This window comes from Oryzias latipes, chromosome 12 (assembly GCF_053564925.1).
Source record: "Oryzias latipes strain Hd-rR chromosome 12, Olatipes_Hd-rR_3.1".
In the NCBI taxonomy this organism is placed as follows: Eukaryota; Metazoa; Chordata; class Actinopteri; order Beloniformes; family Adrianichthyidae; genus Oryzias; species Oryzias latipes.
The window spans coordinates 23,379,005-23,398,249 of record NC_136248.1 but is presented as its reverse complement, the minus strand read 5'-3'; the positions used below and the strand labels follow the sequence as shown (position 1 = coordinate 23,398,249).

Here is a 19,245-nt window from a genome sequence, read left to right as displayed (position 1 = left end):
TTCATCTGAGAACTGATTAGCAGCTGTGTTGTGGTTCTTTGTTCAGAAATCAGGATAATATTTCAGAACGTCTGCTGCTCTTGCACCAGAAAGAGGGTTTTAAACTCTCGACTGTGCCGCTTGTAGGTAAATCTATGAGAGACAAAGATAAAAAGGTCTTGGCATCTTTGTGTCTTATGATAAACAGTCTGAAGCCAGAGTCACTAGATGGGTGTGCAGGTTCATCAAAGAACCAGAAATATGACAAGAGATGAAACCGTTGTGGGATCAAAGTGCCAAGTGGAAGAAAGAAGGGGAAAAAAACGGCTAATGTTTCATAAAACAGGAGTTGTAAGAGTTTTCTTGAAACAAGCTCTGTAGTTTGTATCCCTGAGAAGGATGAAGTCAGTAATTACTTTCTTTTTCTCCTAAAGCTTTGATGGGCTCTGACACAAACTGACAAGCGGTTGACTGGAGCATTAGCAAACGTCTGTCGCCCTTATTTAGTCGGTTTGTAATCCACCGTCAGCACTGTCAGACCCCATCAACGCCTTGTTTGACACATCTGTCAGTGAGAAAGATCACTTTGATTGACTGTTCAGTGAAGCGAAAGAGTGCTTCACGAGGAAGGTGTCAGCGACAAGAAACAAACAACTTTTTTTCTCAAATGTCATGTTGCTTTGTCCAAAACAAACCTTTATTTTTCATTATTATTTTTTAACAAAAATGCAGTCATGTGGAGTTAAAAAACAGTACTAGATCATGATGCATGCAAAATTCCTACATCACAGCAATGTCCAAACACTGAAACCTCTAACAGGATCCCTGCAAGGTTTTAAAAAGACTTAAAGCTATCAAAATCGTCTTAAATTTGATGTGATAGGACATCAATTACATTGTTAGAAAACATGTCTGAGTGACTGAAAATGATAAAAAAGTTGATTCCAAAATAGAATATAAAATGATTTAATATTCAAATTTCAATTTAAAACCTTTTTTGGGGCTTTTAAAAATTTCTTTTGAAATAACTAGTTAGATCAAAACCTCACAAAGGTGGAAGCATCTTTAACATAATTAGTTATCTCAATAAAATTCAATTGAAACCACTTTCTTGCTAAAATAGGATGCAAGAACCACATTAAAGTAAAATTGAGTCACAAATTTAATGATTTAATATTGATTTTTCTAAATTATAATTGATTTCAATTTGGATCCATTTTTTATTATTTATTTTTTTAACTCGGCCCCTTTTACAAGCTTCTTTGCTGCATTGTGCCATGCAAAGAAAGGTCAAGACTCAATTTTACTGGTTTTAAATCCATGAATTGAACCGAAAGTAGGAACCGATTATTGCAAATTTCGAGAACAGACAAATGATCGCGAAACACTGAACGGCAACATTGACTCTGTCCGAATTCCCTCACTAATCCCTAACTTCTAAAAGAAAAAAAACTATTTAGTGTGAGACGACGATCTAGTTCCCTGAATTTTTAAACAATTTGGACACCATGCTCACATTTGCTGAAGAAAAACCTAATAAATATGAACATTCAGAAAGACAATTTAGGAATCAACTGTGTTCTGATGATGAAACTTGGATGATTTAAAAACCATAATTAAAATAGTTTTTTTTCCACATGAAATATTTTTCAAACGCAATGCATTGTGGTCTATATTCCCCAGTTTATATTCTGTGAAATATCTTGGGCACTCGATTTTGGAATTGTAGATTAGGACCACTCTACAAAATGGTTAATGCACTATATACCATAGTGAGAAGTGAAGGAATTTAGACACAACTATTGACTGCTGGCTCATGGGCAGCACGGGGAAGAGCAAATTTAACAAGCCATGGTTAAAGAAGAAAAAAACCTTCATTCCTAACTTGTTAAGAGGAGTGGCGTGTTTGAGGCTCGCTGCACCTTCAGCCAGTTGGGAGGAGAAATTAGGATTAAATTGTGCATTAATAAAGGTTTTTTAATTTATTTTACAGAGCCCTGAACAGGGTTAAGCATCATATACTTTAGTTTCACTGTGAGCACCAAATTCCAGAAATTTGATCTTACCACTTAAAAAAAAATCAAAATAACTCAAATTTGGTGGGAATGCTGCTCTAGATGCCACATCACAATTGATTGCTTTTTTTGAAAATATTCTGCTAGAAATTTCTCTAAAAAAAAGGTTCCTGGCTTCTTTTCTTTCTCATAAAAAGGTTTGTATTTCTTATTGGTTAAACAAATGTGCAATCTGAAGATCCATGACACCATCAACTACAGTAGGAAGTCTTCCATCAATGTTAGTCAAAGTTGCAATGACAGTTTTTGATACAACTGTCCAATAAATTACATTTTATTTTTGCTTTTTTAACCTTTATTTAAATAGAATATTGTTGTTTTTTTTAATTAAGCATATTTGAGCATTAGTCTTTTGTGCTTAATCATCCCACCGTCTTCTCACCTTGTTGCATTGACAGCCTCTCTTCCCATCATTCTTGCTGTCTCCTCTGTTCTCAACAACCTGTCCTGCAGTCCAGCCCTGGACTAGTTTTAAATTTATTGCTCTTGGCCAATGGCCTCCTTGTAACATAAATAAGCTGGGAAGAACAATGGGCTGGATGACGGAGCATCATGCCAGAATTGTTACGCACCAGAAATGACAGGAAATCATGGACTTCACTTTCTATGCTATTGCAGAGAAAGTCCTCCTAATCTTCATTCTGAATCCATTCTTCACATTTCCAGCTGCCGTGGCGTTCTCATTTCCTTACTCTCCTTTCCGGACACTTGTACCTTCGCTGCACTAAAGCAGTGTCATTGTTATGAAGGGACTGACAAAGACATTGATACCAAAGATGTAAAGTTGAAGTACTAATACCTTTTTTTTTCTTGCACTTTCAATGATTTGTCAGTTAGCTTCCTTGTAATGCACTTAATAGGATCTATTTTAAATCTCAAGGTCTGATTGCACAAAATAATTTTTGTTTTTCAGCTGATTGAGCCTTTTCAAGAAACTCAAATTGTCTGGACGCATTTAACCCCAAACCACCGTCCTCTGTCTCTAAAGTCTCTGAACTAAATCCTTTTGTGGTAAAGCCATGTTTGTTTCATACTAAAACATTTTTCATATTTTTATTCTATTATAAACTTACATACAAACAGATATATGTTGAAAAAAAAATCCTTACACAAAAAAAGCTGGCAGTGAAGCTAATATAGCTTTATTTTCATGACTAAACTCGCCTTTGTTCGGCTCAGTCTCCACTTCTGTACAAGTGCCACATCAATGCAGGGTACCTCATGGTAGCAAATCAAGCAAAACGCAAACACCTACTGCTGTCTCGCACCGTTTCCAATAAAGGGGAAGAGCCCAGGCCACCAGTCTTCCTGCCTCTAACCGTAAATCGCACCGTTATAGCTTTATCTAATCAAATTGTTACCGAGAATGCGCAATAATTTACTCTCCCTCCCTGAACGATGGATCTATTTACTCCAACTGGATTTACTGAGACAGTCTCCAATGTTACCCCAACAGCCTAAAACTCTTTTGTTACCAATAAGTTTTAACACAACTATATTTACATTACTCTTCCTTAATCCTGCTATTTTATCAGCATTTTTTATTAAAGATATTAAGATTTATAAAGATTAAATCTTTTATTGAATATTTAACAAATACAATAAAATATTTTAAACCTTTTTTTAGCCAAAAGCACACAAGCAACAAATGGAAATGTTTCTCTTTCTGTCAACATTCTGCCATTCATCCCCCCCTTCGGCATCATTGTCACGTCCACAGCACTCACACTGGCTGCATGTAGGTAACAGGTCTTCTGGCTGAGGACCAGGACAGCTCAAAGCTCGCTTTGATCTACCTATCCATGCCTGCTAGCCTGCAAATAGCTTTTACACAAACACTACGCTCTTCCGCTTGGGCCATTTTTCAGCTTTCAGATTACTCCTTTTCTAGACATACATGGTTCATTCTTTATTATTGATGAGTCTCAATATCTGCCAACTAAAAACTTGATCAAGTTTAACTTTTATGTGTGTAGTTATGTTTTCAATCCACAAAGGGTGTAACGATTCATTTTAATGATTAATTTCATATAACAATTTGTGGTTGCTGATACGTTTCATAGTCACTATTGGTTCATTTTGAAAAATCTGATTTAATTCACAGATCTAACATAGATCTAGGACATCTTTAGCCAAAAATGTAACCAGTGTGACAGATTCCTTTTATGTCCTGCAAGATAATCAAGTGTGAATTAAACGTGTAGAAACAAGTAAAAAAGACTTTATGTCAAATCTATTCACATTTTAGTTTCCTAAAGTTCAGCTCTCCGTTGTTTTTCCACAACAAAATGATACAAACTGAGCATTAATAGAACATTCTAGCACACTGTATGGTCACATGTCTTTGCTAAATTCCAAACATTGGACTGTGATGATGGCTTGATCATTTTTTGCTGACATCACGTGTGTGTTTTCCACTGCGATGGTCGTTTTTAGTACAACCAACCTACCATACCTCAATCCAAATGGTATTTTCCAGTATTGATTATAGATCGATTTATATCATTTTGAAATGATTTTATAATGGTATTGGTCGATCATATTAACAACTTGCCTCAGACGCATCGATCTGGTTGGATCGTAGGAATATAAATTAAGTCGATTAATTATAATCCACTAAAAGGCACACTACTGGTTAATGAGACCTTAGAAAAATGAAAGTACGATAAGGAAAAAAGGAAAAAGTTGCCGCCTACTTAGAGAGTACTTTTATCTCTTTGGGTGTCCTGGTGCAAAGTGGTTATAACCTGGGGGAGGAAAAAGCTTGACAGATGTATATCACTACTACATTAGCGCCACAAGTAAAAAGCAGAAACCCTGTGTTCAGACACACTTTTGTACTCTGGTGTAAGAGGACTGGTAATGGAACCCAACCTTTCCCCGACAGCCGCTCTGAAAGTAGCAGAGCAGGGCATTGATGACACATTTGAAGATTTCTGGCTGTCAGAGTCTGCAGTAAACATCAACATCTGAGCCTTTTACCCCCAGCTAGCAAAAAGACTGTTTTACATGTACACTGCTTTCTTTATGGAATAAAGTTAAAGCTTCTGTGAAAGTAAAACCCAAGAATGGAAATTACACGGAAAATGCTGCAGTTGCAAAATGAGTAACATGGGGGCATTTATGAATCAGAAGTAGGGGCTGTTTTTGCCTTTTTTTTAATTTTCCTGAGAAATTGAACAAGGAAGAACGGAGTGATTATGCAAACAGCTGCGTAAGCTGTTTTCCTTGCCGACTGTTGTCAAACTGTTGCTCAATGTCAGGGGTTGAAAGTTTCTTCCCCCTCGGCACAGGCATGAGCCCCAAACACCCTAACTGAACACCAGTACCCTGAACTTTCATTGGGACAGGATGACACACACGGCGTACTCACTCCTCATGTGTCACGTCTTGGACGTTACAATGTGTTCACAGCTGTTCGTAATGGAGCTTATTTATGCACTCCTCCTCTTCACAACACCGCCCGTCCTCGCACACTGTATGTTTACCTAACAGCACTGGTCCCAAGCCACCTGTAACCATGGTAACCGCTCATAGTGACAAGGAGTGAAGGGGAAAATGTTCTCTTTGACTGACAGGCATAATGTTTTATGGATGATAGTTGTTATTTCTTTTTCAAATGAAGTGAGATGCATAAGTAGAGAGCAATATCCAACAGACCTTGTTTCAGCAAAATAAGAATATGGACGCCACCTCTAAAAGAATATCTTAAATGTTCTTTAAGTGTATTTTCCCTTTTCAAATAAACACTCTTTGCATCCAAGAACGTCTGCTGTCAAGCTGGAAAGATAAATGGAAAATATTTTAGTCACTTTTAAATTAAAGATTTACAGGAAGGAAAAAAAAAAAGCTCATTAGTCTGAGCTAAGTGAATAGTGCTGCATACCACCAAGCCATAATATAATAACTGTCGACACGCTATCTTCAGAATGAGAGGTGTCACACAGTTGGGTGTCGTTAATTAAAGTCCAACTCGGCAGCAGTGAGTTTGCTCTATACACAAACGTCTCTGTGCTCAGCAGAACATCAAAAGTTTAGTCATGTTTAGGTAGAAACGGTACAGAAATGTGTAGATTTCAAAAGCCCTAAAAATTTTTTTTGTTTGTTTTTGTAATTAATAGAGGTTACCAGAACCAGTCCTTGAGTCCTAAAACTTTTAGTTCAGCAGATTTCATGTTTGGTTAAATAAATATTCTCCTGTTAGCTGCACATTTATCTGATGCTTATATTTCCTGTCAAACAGGTGGGGGTGTTTAAGGTTCTGCTTTGACTCCTTCCTCTTTAGAGCAGGGCTGGCTGCTTCAGTGACGTTTGATAGTTTCCTGACGCATACCTTCAAATATTATTAGGCAAAGTGGTTTGGCTTTTCCAAAAACCAAGCTTGGTCCATTTATTCCTCAAGTTTAGGTTCTGCTGAAAAACTGGAAAGTTGTGCGTGTTTCAGTTCAGAGTCACAAATGGCCAAAACGACTTTTATCCTTTTGTTTTATTGAGTTGTAAAGCACTTTGGTACGCCCAAGTTTTGGTAAAATGCCATAAACTTTAATAGATCAAAAATGACCAACTGGTCAATATTGAACTACATTACTGAGCTGGGATTAAGCGAGTTCTTAGAAACATCTGTTCTTCACATCTTTCAAGCAGTTAAAGCTAAAAGATGTATATGGATACATAAATATTTGTAATTTGTGCAAATTTTTATGTCTTAAGACCACTGGTTTGCAATCTTTATAAAAGTATACTAAAAAGAAACTTCAGGCAGTGAAATTATGGCTTTAAAAAGTTGAAAAATATTGAATTCTAACTAATTGTATGAACTAATGTATACACTACTGTCACTGAAAGGAAATAAACCTTCAAAGTAAAATGTCTAAAGATTTTTTATTTTCAAACTAAAACTCTCAAGTACATAAAGGAGAAAATGTTTCTGTTGGAAATAATGTCAGTTTACATTAAGGTGGTTTCTAGTTGTTAGTCTTTTTGTATTTTTTTTAGGTGTTGCTGTGTCTTCATGTTCTATCTTCTTATCATGCTTAAATATTTGAAATAAATACATTTTAAAATTATCATCTATCTACTGTAACTGTAATCAGCAAAGCTTTGAGTGAAGGAAAACTGAATTTGTTGTAAAATGTTCCAAAACAGTGATTTTTATGTTTTTTCTACTGCTAAAGTTTTCAATCAACTTCCTTGTTTTTGAGTGACAAATATAATTTCTATCTTCGAAATATTTGTTTTTTTTTTTAATCTATTATGTATGTCTGATCTCTTGTTCTAAATTAAGATATAAATAATGATTAAATATTTGAAATTTTCAGACATCTAGAAAAAAGACATACATATAGAAACCGTTCAGACATGAGTCTGTCATGTCGCACATCTGAATGTGAGACACTCCTGAAGCATGTGGTGGTTTATCTGCCATTCCAACCTTAGTGTGAAGAACACAAGCATTAGGTTTAGATAAAGTATATTAAAGTGAAGTGTGATGAATTGTCTGTGTTTTCAGCTGCTGCTCCTTATGCAACATTTGCTCCTTGCAGGTCTTCCCACCCTTTCCTAATGACGCTGAGATCGCACACACCAAAAAGCTCTTCAGACGCAGACGGAATGACCGACGGTAACCAAGCACACATACGCATACAACAGACATAGACCCACACGAGTCGAGGCAAAGAGAAGAGACACATGCAGGCTCTACACCTTACTAGAAAAGTAAATAAACGTAGCAGTTGTCATTTGTGTTGGAGGATAAGGTCTAACTTCTTTTTAGATGCCTGATTTCTTGACTCTACTGTCCCAATTGGTTTATCATTAAAATGTAATTATTATTTTTTCCTAATTAATTTCTGTAGATTTTATAAAATCTGACTTCGCTGAAACTATATACTTGAGGAGAAAAAAAACCTCTCACTCCTGCCTTGATGTCACTACAAAACTGTTCTTCAGTTGCTAAGAAACAGGCCCACAGAAAATATTTTGGTTGTATTCAGGAAGAAAAAGGAGATTGTTTTTTTAACCAAACTGAGAAAAACACCTTATTCCTGTTTTTAAGTGAAGCAAATAATCAGTCTTTCCAGGAATTTTGTGTTTATGTGGAATGGCTGCAGCAAAGAAATGTCCAAACCGAGGAATGGAGCCAGCAGCAGTCTGCTTAGGTTTCGCTCTGTGTTTTGTGAACAGGAAACATCAACAAGGTCTATCCTGTTATCTTGTGCATCTTGCTGTCGTACAATTCTGTGTCACAGAATTGTTGCATCCCAGAGTAATTTTTTTATTATTTTTTATTATTTCTATATACTTTATATTTACTTTAGGCTGTAACATGATGAAATAATCTTTAAAAAAATGTTCTCTGATAAAAATAGTGGATTTTAAACATGTTCATGTGGCTTTTTTCTGACAATGGAAGACATGTATAAAGAAAACTAAGCTTAAAATTGCATTTCTAAGTATTTTCTTTTCATTAAAATTATTAGATGAAAAAAATGCTGTTTGAAAAGATTTTATTTATGCCGTACATAATACTCTGGGGAGGCATTTTGCTCCCAGCTCCGCTCCATTCCGATGCATTTACTTGCAGACAAATAGATCCATGTACGCCTTCGTTTTCCTCGTCTGAGCTGGAATCTGGCTCAAGACTGGATAGCTCCAATATTGATCGCCATTTTTGTTGTATCTGTAATGTTAGGTTGGGGTGTGAGGGGCTGTAAGATAGCTGGAATTAGTGTAAACCGAGAACTCTCAGCAACGGGAGGGAAAAGAGCAGCAAGCTCCGATCACCACCTAGATGTGAATTTCTAATGAACTCCTACCGCTCTGCAGAAACTATGTCCTAGAAAACAGCACAGGCTTCTGATTTTGGCTAAAAACGGCAACATCAGAATCAAAAGCCCACTGGGAAGACTTTTAAAATGGATCAAATGATGATCGGAGTGGGTCTTTGTTACTAAAAGGTAAAACAAGATGATGATGTACTAACAGTTTTTGTTCAGTTGTTCTACAAGTTCCACTGATGCTGAACCAGTTCATAATAACTTGACAAAAGGCACTTTTACTTTTTCTTGTGATGCAAACAGTTGATGTTTTTCTTTGTTCACTGTGAGAAGATTTGTCTTCAAATATTTATCATAAATAATTCCATCAACAGTAACAGTTTTTTCACAGCCTTCTATTCAAGCTGTAGTTTTAGTTCATATAAAATTTTAGTGGTTAAAAATGTTCCTTAAATCCTTCTTTAGCAGTTTTTTAATTACTTAGTAATATCTATATTTTTTTTACAAAGTTACAACATTTGTTAACATAACTAGAAAAAACATCCCTTTAAGGTCATTTTTGATTAAATTCCAGTCTGTGCTTCACCTACCGGTAAGTGTTTGTGGGTCACTGACTCTATAAGAGTTTGTTTTTCATAGAAAGGATATTTTTCTTTTATTGATATTAAGTGTTATCCATACCGGTTCTGCATGCATTTATGCCCACATATGCTGCATTTCGCTCAGTTTTATTCAAAATCTACAGATTTCTAAATGCAGATGCTCAGTCAGGCAGTTAAAGCTTGTCTCCCCACAGTCCATTAAGTCAGTGTGTTGTGGGCAGTGTGGAGTTTCTAGCCGTGGTATTGACCGTCTGGCCTGCAGCCCTCTCTTCCCCGGAGTCGATCAATTCTGCAGTCTGGGTCAACCAGCGATTCCATGAATTCTTCATCCATTCTCAGCAAACAGATTGATTGATCGTCTTCATTCTGCCTCTTCCCATGATCACATCTGCCAATTCGTTTGTACCTTTTTAGTCACTGTAGTGTTCTTCTGGACTCTGCAGTTCTTCACATGTTGTTTTTATGATGTTATCAACCTGTAGTTTGTTTTGTTTTTCTTTTTTGCTTTGCTTCTTCCTCCTGAAATTCTTATTTTCCTCCTCTGTGAAAATTCTCCTCCCATCAATTCCGTGCGTCTTCTGTCTGTTCTTATCACCTGCATTGTGGCATACCCTCCTCTCCTGCTTGTAGAACATTTGATCACTTCACCCGAGGGCAGTTAACCGTACTATTGCCTACAGGCCCGGGGGGGAAACGGCAAGTCTCGGCCAGGTTAGTGGTACAACTCCAAAGTTCTGAGGTTCATGGGGCCATAAATGTTTTTAGTATTGATCTTTTTGTCCTGCTCTTTAAAAAACCCTTTTTTCCAGTTAGCAAAACTTTTATTGTCTGAAAATCACACATTTAGAATAAAATAGAAGGCTTTTATTATCTTTATTCCAGAAAGAGTTATTTTTAAAGTGGGCAGACAATACAAACAAATATATATAATAAAACGCAGACTTTATAAAATAAGCAATAATAGAAAATGTGAATGTAAGAAATATAGGCTGAAAATGAAGCAATTTAGAAAAGTATAACCGTCAGAGTAATTTATATTTTAACATCTCACCCTAAAGAAAAGTCTATCCCAATTTTATAATGTAGTAAGTAAATATTAAAAAAGCTGGTGAAATGTCATCATTTATCCAAAATGCTGACAGCTTCTTGGCTGCTGTATGACAAACGGATGTTCAGCACCAGGACTGATGCAGTGTTCACTCTTTTAATGGGATCGACATTTAAATGTCTCACTGGCACTTCTCTGTATTATTACAAGATTAGCTGGACATCTTATGAGATAGTAAGCAAACAGAAATTATCTGTCAAAATTTAAAACCCTTTTCACTGACTGAGATTTAATATTTCCTAAATTTTTAAGTGTGTGTCTATGCGCATGTGCTCTATGGCTTAGTGATTTAAGAAGTGCCATTTTGTGGATGTCAAAAAAAGGAATCACACAGACAGACATCTCATCACTTTTGTCAAGCCTAAATTCTTAATCCTCCGGATTTTGGGGCTTTGTAGACTTGGCCTCACCTGTATCTGCTGTAGTGATAAGTTGATGGCGGCGGCCCTTTAGAAAGAAACAGCTGTGCGTGTTTACAGTGCAGCCCGTCTGACGTGTTTACATTTAAAAAAAAGAACTGCTCAAAAAGAACTTTCAATGTTTAGATTTCCACACCAAAAAGAAACATCACAATAAGTGCACTGGTTAGGATTGACTGGTGAAAGCTCAGGAAAATAAGTGTTTTTATTTTGTGAACGCAAGTTTAAAGGCACACTGTGATAAACACAAATTACACTTAACAGTGGAGGCCGTTTCTTTTGTGAGGACTTTTTTCCAGCTTTTCTGAGAGACAGGAGGCAGCTGAAAAAAATTGTAAAAAAAACTAAACTCCCTTACAATTCTGTGAAATGACAAGATTCTGAATTTCAAATTTATTTTTTGTTTTTGGAGCTATCTAGCTGTACAGTTTTGAGCCAGATGCACGCTCAGACAAGGAAAATGAAGATGAGGGGGTGAGGAGGACCAGAGTAGAGCAGTGAGACTATGGCCCATCCATGTCCGTTTCAAATGACCGGTCTTAATCTCCTGATCCATCACCATCTGAATAAAGAAATACTCAGAAACGCAGTTTTAATTACAAACGATTTTCATTGGAGTGGGCCTTTAAATGCAGAAGACCCTTACCACACATGCAACAATTGTACGTTCTATTTTCACGACTTTCCTGGAGGTGGCCGTAAAAGCCTGCAGGACACACCTGTGCTCCACTTAAGGTGTGCCCGCTCTTCTCTATGACACCCCACGAACCTGCAGCTCCCGTAAACCATTGAAATTTTGGCGTTTTATACTATATAGTACAATTGAAAGAACGGATTTTACATTTACATAATTAGATTTTAACAGCCATTGCTAATGGCTAATTTATCCAAAAAGATGATCGCCTGTTTGATGTAATTCAATGTAAATACTTTTCTCATTCCAGCTTCCAACACTAATCTGAAACTATTTTGCTAGGGGCAACAATTACTTTTACTTTTCCAAGAAGATATAGTCGTTTTGTTTGTTTTAATCACTCATAGCATTCCCAGGGCTAATAAAACTCATATGGAAGAGGTTCAAGTTTGAACTTTTAAGTATGAATGTGTCAAATAGTTCTGCTGCAAAGGTTTGTGTCTTTGTTCCCTAACCGCAGAAATGTCTGCCTCATCCATTTTCTTTGATGTGCTTTTGTTAAAGGTCACTTTTGAATAATTAAGAAACGCTCACTTCAGCTTCCATGATTAAGAAAACAAATAAAAAACAAACACAAAGCAACTCTATCATTTTGGGCCCACGTTGAATTTAAACATTTTTTTGAAGACAGACTTTTCTTTTATCATTTTTTTTTTTGTTGTTGTTTAAAAGCAAACTTTGTTTATGGATCCTCAATGTTGACTGTGTTACCCTGTGGTCATGTGACCTATGTGTTTGTAATGGCAAAATTGATTATATTATATCTATATCTCGTCATTGAAGACTTGAGCGAATAGTTAGGAAATATGGTTTTGACATACCGTATTTTCTGGACTATAAGTCGCCCTTTTTTTCATAGTTTGGCAAGGGGTGCGACTTATACTCAGCAGTGACTTATATTAGAACTAAATTGAAATGAATACATTGTTAACCCTCCTGTTATGTTCATTTGTGAGGAACAGAGATGATATTCCTGGGTCAATTTGATGTATGAGGTATGTTGAGTGTTAAGAGTATGTTAAGTGACTCAGAGAATCAGCAAACTTTTTTTACAGTAAGATCTTGAAGGCTAACAACATAATATTCTATTTTCCAATGATTTCATTTATTCAGAAATGCAATAAAAACGACAACTGTTTCTACAAATACAGGATGAAAACAGAGTATTAGTTGGCTAATGATGCTTCATGTAAGGAATAAAAAAATAAGTATGAGAAAGAATTACTGTGAAATTATGAGATAAACAGTCTGCTATGATTGTGTCATATGAGTTTGTGCAAGTTATTAGTTCATGGTCTCAGATTATGTCAAATAAATTTCCCGTCAAAATGCGACTTATAGTCCAGTGCGACTTATCTGTGTTTTTTTCTACTTTATAATGCATTTTTGGGCTGGTGCGACTTATAGTCCGGAGGGACTTATAGTCTGGAAATACGGTATTTGAACACACCCATCAACAATGTTTGAGCAGATGAGTTAGGTCACCTGTCAATCTCTGGTGGTGGTGGTGGTGGTGGTGGTGGGGTTGCTCAGGACTCTTGGGCAGTGATGCATGGGGCATCTGGGGGCATCTCTGCCATCTCTGCCTGGGCAGGAGTTGGGGTTTGTGCTCCCCCTGCTCCAGCCCCAGTGGGTGGTCCGTGCTGCTTCCCATGGGCTATGCAGAGGGTTTGGGGGTTCACATCTCCTCTTCTGTTCAGTAATATTGTGATACTAATAAACCAACTTACCTGAACCCACCTGTCTGCTCACACTGGTGTTAGTATGTGTGCCTGAAAAATGGGTTACCTGTGTTTGTGTTGGTAAACATATGCATGTGTGAGTTAGCTTGGATGTGCAGTTGTGCGTGTTTTAATTTTTTCCTGTGACAATGTATTAGTTTCTCTTTACTCCTTCCCTTCTTTACCCTTTTTTATTCTATCCTACCCATGCTTAGGATCTAGATCTAAATACCTAAAAGACTATTCTTATTATTTTTTTCAAATGTATTTTAGTTTTTTATACAAATCAAGGGTTTATTTAAATATACTCTTGTTTACCATATTTGTAAAAAAAAAAAAAAAAGGGTTTGTAAAAAAAAAAAAAAGAAGTTTGCTCAGCTTCTGGACAGGACACACAGCAAAACAAATAAAATAATGAAATAGTCATCTGTCAATCTAAACGCCGCTTCTACGTTTTAGTGCAAGTTTCTAAAAAAGTCTACATCGCAAACATGACACTAAGAATTTAGATTATTACAATTCTTTTTTGTCCTTGTCATATCTGCTGAGAATATTTGGCAACTTGCAATTGTTTGTGACTGCATTATATTTAAATTCGTAGAGATTTAGCGTGTTTTTTTTTTGTGTTCACATTTTACTTGGTGTAATCTTGATGATCTATGTCACTGTGAACTCAATGCAGCCATAACCGCTGTTGTGCAAGGTACTTCTAATTTGTAATACAGGTCAGATTACTTGTTAGTGTCAAGTAATCCCTCACTTTACAATACTCATAATAAAACTTGTAGTAGTAGAAGATGACACTAAAGGGACAAATATACATTTAGATGTGTGATGTTTAAAAATGATGAACATATTTGATTTTGGTGAAATGAAGACAAAATGGCACAAAATAATAAAGAACCAGAATGAGAAACATTCCAATCCTGGTAAAAGTATTGTAGGTGCAAAATGATTATCTGGTTTTATTTGTGGATAGAAAAGGTTATATATACATTAGACACTGATGTATCTAAACCTTAAGACCAAGATAAATGAATGCTCTTTTTGTTTTACTGTTACATCATTTTGTTTTGGTAAAAACACAAAACTGAGCATTATAGACACAACCTACAATGCAAAAACTGAATTCTAAGAATGTAAAAAAAAAAAAAAAACTTGTTTCAAGAAAAATTATCTTTAAAAAAAAAAGTAATTTTACCACCTAGAATTATTTTTTAAAAAAATGTCTTTGGTAAGACCACTTTTCTTACTTCTTTGACAGATTTTTGCTTATTTAAAGAAATTCTGCCATTGGGGTAAGAATCTTTGACTAATTATAAGGCCCTATCTTTGCAGTGTATGCTCTCACAGGAAGTACAAGTGAAGAACCGTCCCTAAGCTTCAGACTTATTAATCAATAATAAAAAAATCATACAGGGCTAAATCTAATTTAAACAAAGAAAAAACGAGTTATAAATAAATGTGACACAAAAAGACAAAAATACTGCTTACTAAAAGCGAGGTTGGATGAGCTCACTTAGCAACAAGATAGTCGACTGTGAAAGACCTGTAAGAAATGTTTAAAAATCCTAGTTTTTTTGCTCTATGAAGCATAATAGGACATTTAGTTACATAACCTAAGACTGTAAATTAAAAAAAAGCTGCTTGACCACAAGCACAAAATAGTTTATTTGTGACATTTTTGTATTTTTTATAATATTATTGTATTAACTCAACTCATGTATTCATTTATTTTTAAAATAATACATTTTTATTTGACTTAATGAAAAGAAGGATGTAGGTTTACTGACTCTAAAAAAAACTTCTAATAGAATTTGTGTGCTGTGACCAACAGGACACAACCATGCAGGGCAGGAAAACAGACGCAGTGTGCATCCACATGTAAGCAGACATGTGGACTTTGAATATATATGCAGCTGAGTGGGTGATTATTTGGATGATAGTCAGGTTAGTGCTTGTAAAAGGTTTTTTTTTGTTTTTTTTACTTGTCACAGGACAGCAGTAGCTGGCTTCTGCGAGAAACCCAGCGAGGAACATAACAGTGCAGGTCCAGGACAGCTGCTGCTACATCACACTGATGCTAACTGAAACCTGCTCTTATTTTAGGAAGCAGCAGCGACCTCAGGGCGGAGGAGGAGGAGGAGGAGGAGGAGGAGGAGCGAAAACCCTCCCTCAGCAGATTCAACAGCAGTCACCTCAGCTGCAGTGGGATCGAACCCAGCAACAATATCCCAACCAACCACAGCAGACGTTGACAGAACCTGGAGAGAACAGACACAGTCGGCCACCTCGCCAGTACCAAGGAGGGCAGCGCACGGCGGGGCCAAGTCACGGATACAGCCAGAACCGGCACCACTACCAGAAAGGTCAAGGGCAAGGACCGACTAATGCCCCATGGGAAAAAGGAGTGCCCCCCAGAGCAACCAAAGACAAAGACACTGAGAATGTAAAAGTGGATGACAAGCAGAGCAGACCACTGAAGCAAAACGACAGCAGTAGGAGTCCCAATGACTCAGCCAGACCTGACTCAACACATAGTACAGACCCTTTACCAGATCTAATAGTTAGGAAAGAATGTCCCAACCCCCAGCGAGGTGGAAAGGCCAGCGAGGGCCAGTCGGAGCAGCCCAAAGTCAGTCTTCTGCAGTCGTCAAAGGAACGACTGAGGGGGAGACTAAAGGACAAGGTACTGTAAAGCTGCTTAGTTCTGTCAGTCAGAATTACAGTAACCAGCCCTGATCTGCATGTGTGCAAACATCACAGGTTGGTTTTAATAATTGTTCTTGTCTCCACAAAGTCTGCCTTGAAGGTTTCTGTACGTGCTCATCATGCACACCAACACCTCCAAAGCGGCAGAGACAACAGCCCCTTATCGTGCAGAAAATGCATCCGTTTTTCCATCTTTAACTGATTTCCCTTCAGACAATTTCATCACTACGCTCAACCCTTCTCTGTCATTTCTGATGGTGTTTGGTCATTCTAAAGGAAATCTCTTCATTTTCTGTACTAGAAGCATTATTCAACCATCTGATATGATTTTCATTTTCATTGGAAAAAATCATTGTCCTATGAGAAGTAATAAATTTCAAATGTTGCAGTAGCTCAAATCCTCTCCTCGAGAAGCTCCTATAAAGTCCCACTCAGATCATTTTTCGATCTATTATAAAAACGTTCTCAGTGGTTTTTTAATTATGATTATCCCAATTTTAGCCAAAATCAAAATACCTGTGTGGTTTTCTAGAACATAGTTCCTGCAGAGTGGCAGGAGTTCATCAGAAATTTACCTCTGAGTTGTGGGGGGACTGTTGGCACTGACGACCCCGCTCCCCTTTCCTCTCCCCGTCGCTGAGAGCTCTTAGCATGGAGCTGGTGTCCCAACCAGCATTTTTTTTCTACTTCTCAAATGAGCACTTTTCTAAATTGTATTTTTTCTTTCGCGCCTGATTCACAACAATTTCAAAACGAAATACTTAAAAATACAATTTTAAGCTTGATCTTTTTATATAAATCCTTCAGAAAACACCACAAGTATCTGTTAATAGCACCTAAAACTCGATTCTCATCGGAGTGGGTCTTTACAGAATCTCACTTAAATTTCCTTTGCCTTCACGCCAGCAAACACGCTCACATGAACTCAAAAAGTTTTGATTTCAAACAATATAATTTCTCTTCACTTATGTTCAGATTCCAACAGTGTTTCAGTTGGCCGCGGCAAGAACAGACTAATTTTAGTGTTTGCTGCAAAGTTGTATTTCAGAATGCAGCTGATTACATTTTTGATGGCGAAAAAATATTTTTTTAAACATAGTAGTATGTTTAAAGGTTGTCATCTGGACTTGGTTTTTAAAGTTGAAGACGTTTCACCTCTTATCCAAAAGGCTTTGACAATTCGGACAATTCTACCTTTTGGATAAGAGGTGAAACGTCTTCAACTTTAAAATCCAACAGCCTTTAAACATATTTTCGTTAATATATTTTTTAATGTTCATTTTTATCCCCCAGTGCAACGGCTTGCTGTTATTACTGTGATATACTGACCATCCTGACTGTTTCCAGCCCTTTCATTTAATGTTTCAACTGTTCTAATATGCATTTTCTTTTCTTTTTTAATCTCTACAGCATGAAGCGTTGCAGCTAAACAAGTCTAACATCTTGCCCCTTTCCCCCTCGACTTTCTCCAGGAAGAAGCTCACGTGGAAAAATCCCAGTCCGGATCGCAGAGCTTAGACCGACTGGTGGACCTCCTCAACAACATGAGGAGCAACAGCAGCGGGGTGGAGCAGCAGCTGGCCTCCTTCATGGAGGAGGCACAATGCTCGGCGCAGTCTGAGGAGTCGCTGGCCCAGGTGGTCAGCACCATCTACTCAAAGGCCGTGTCTGATCGAAGCTTTGCAGCAACCGCCGCTAAACTCTGTGACAAGATGGCGCTGTTTATGGTGGAGGGGACCAAGTTCAGATCGCTGCTCCTCAACCGGCTGCAGGTAAAGGCGTCCCACTGCTTTTTCACTTTTAGCATCTTTTGTTCTTTCACGTTTCCACAAAACAGCATATTTGGCTACGTTCACACTGCAGGCTGAAACGACCCAATTCCGAATTTTTTGCCCCTAAGCGGCCCAATTCCGATCTTTTCATGACAGTCTGAATGACACAGATCCGATCTTTTCAATTGCGACCCAGGCCCCGTGGGTTTGCCGTCCTGATTCCGAATTGTAGCCGTTCTTTTCAATTGCGACCGCCGTGTGACCGGCCAGGCGACTTGATTCCGAATCGTACGTCATCGACACGCAACAAACGTCATCATTTTGCGGTGAAGTAGGCGGGAACGAGAACGTAAACATCAACCATGGTGGACGATGCTGCTGAGATCAGTCAGTGGAAGGGAAGCGAGATCCCCGATTGGATTAATATTTGGGGTGATCGCTCTTTTCAGGCCAAACTCCAGGGCTCTTATCGCAACTGGGCGGTTTTTGAAAAATTTTCCAGATAAATGGCCGAGCGTGGTGTTGAACCTTTACAGCTATAACTTTTTTTTCCTTTCTCCCCTTCCGACCGTCACCGTGCTCAGAAGCGCGGGGGACCCGAGGCGATCCTCCTCCTCCTCCCTGTTCTGATCCTTAGATTCTCCAGAATGGGTTAATAAAGAGTCCATAGCATTTAATCTGGGGGAAACCTTCTTTTATTATCATTTTTTATCCTCCTTCCTCCGTAACACACAACATGAATGCGCGCCCACACTGCCCCCCCCCCCCCTTATTCTCTATCGCGGCACGCGCTTGCACACACGGGGCGCGCGGGCCCAACACATACACATTCCTATTCCACAACAGTGGGTACAGACGATCCCGACTCCATTGCCTTCTTAAAATGAGAAGATTGTAATTGTGCTGCTCCTTCGTGAAAATAAATTTAATATTACAAAAAGAGCTCCGCTTTTGACAACACTGTTGTTGACATCTGCTCCGCAAACAAGTGACGTCGTTCACCGTTGAGTATTCTTCTGGCTTCTGCGCATGCGGGTCTCGTTTGGGTCGTGTCACGGTCACACTGGAGATCACAAAAGTTCGGATTTACTTGGAAATGTGAACGGTCTAGCAAATAATTCGGATTTTTTCAAAAAATCCGAATTGAGCATTAAGCCCTGCAGTGTGAACGTAGCCTTTAAGAGCTGTGTTTGCTCTGCATCTTCATTTATTATTAAAAAAAAACATCTTATAAAACTTTTGCTGTTTTTAACTACCTTGTGCTGTTAGGAGAAATAAACAATTTGTGTTTCGTTTTGTTGATATGCATATTTTAAAATTATGTTTTAAAAAAAATATCCACAAATTTAAAGATTAAAATATAAGTTACAATTTTTTTTTTTAAATT

General features: G+C 37.6%; 1 protein-coding gene across 2 annotated transcripts in view; it reads left to right on the top strand.

The window, feature by feature from the left end:
* The window catches only part of ctif (CBP80/20-dependent translation initiation factor), a 77,575-nt gene that overhangs the window by 45,732 nt on the left and 12,598 nt on the right, over positions 1–19,245 (top strand). The window contains exons 8-11 of one of the 2 annotated variants that reach the window (XM_023961200.2): positions 7,598–7,674; positions 10,063–10,143; positions 15,484–16,063; positions 17,559–17,858. In XM_023961200.2, the coding sequence (XP_023816968.1) occupies positions 7,598–7,674; positions 10,063–10,143; positions 15,484–16,063; positions 17,559–17,858 (1,038 nt within the window). The remainder of the gene's footprint in view (positions 1–7,597; positions 7,675–10,062; positions 10,144–15,483; positions 16,064–17,558; positions 17,859–19,245) is intronic. The other variant, XM_023961201.2, reaches the window with a different exon arrangement.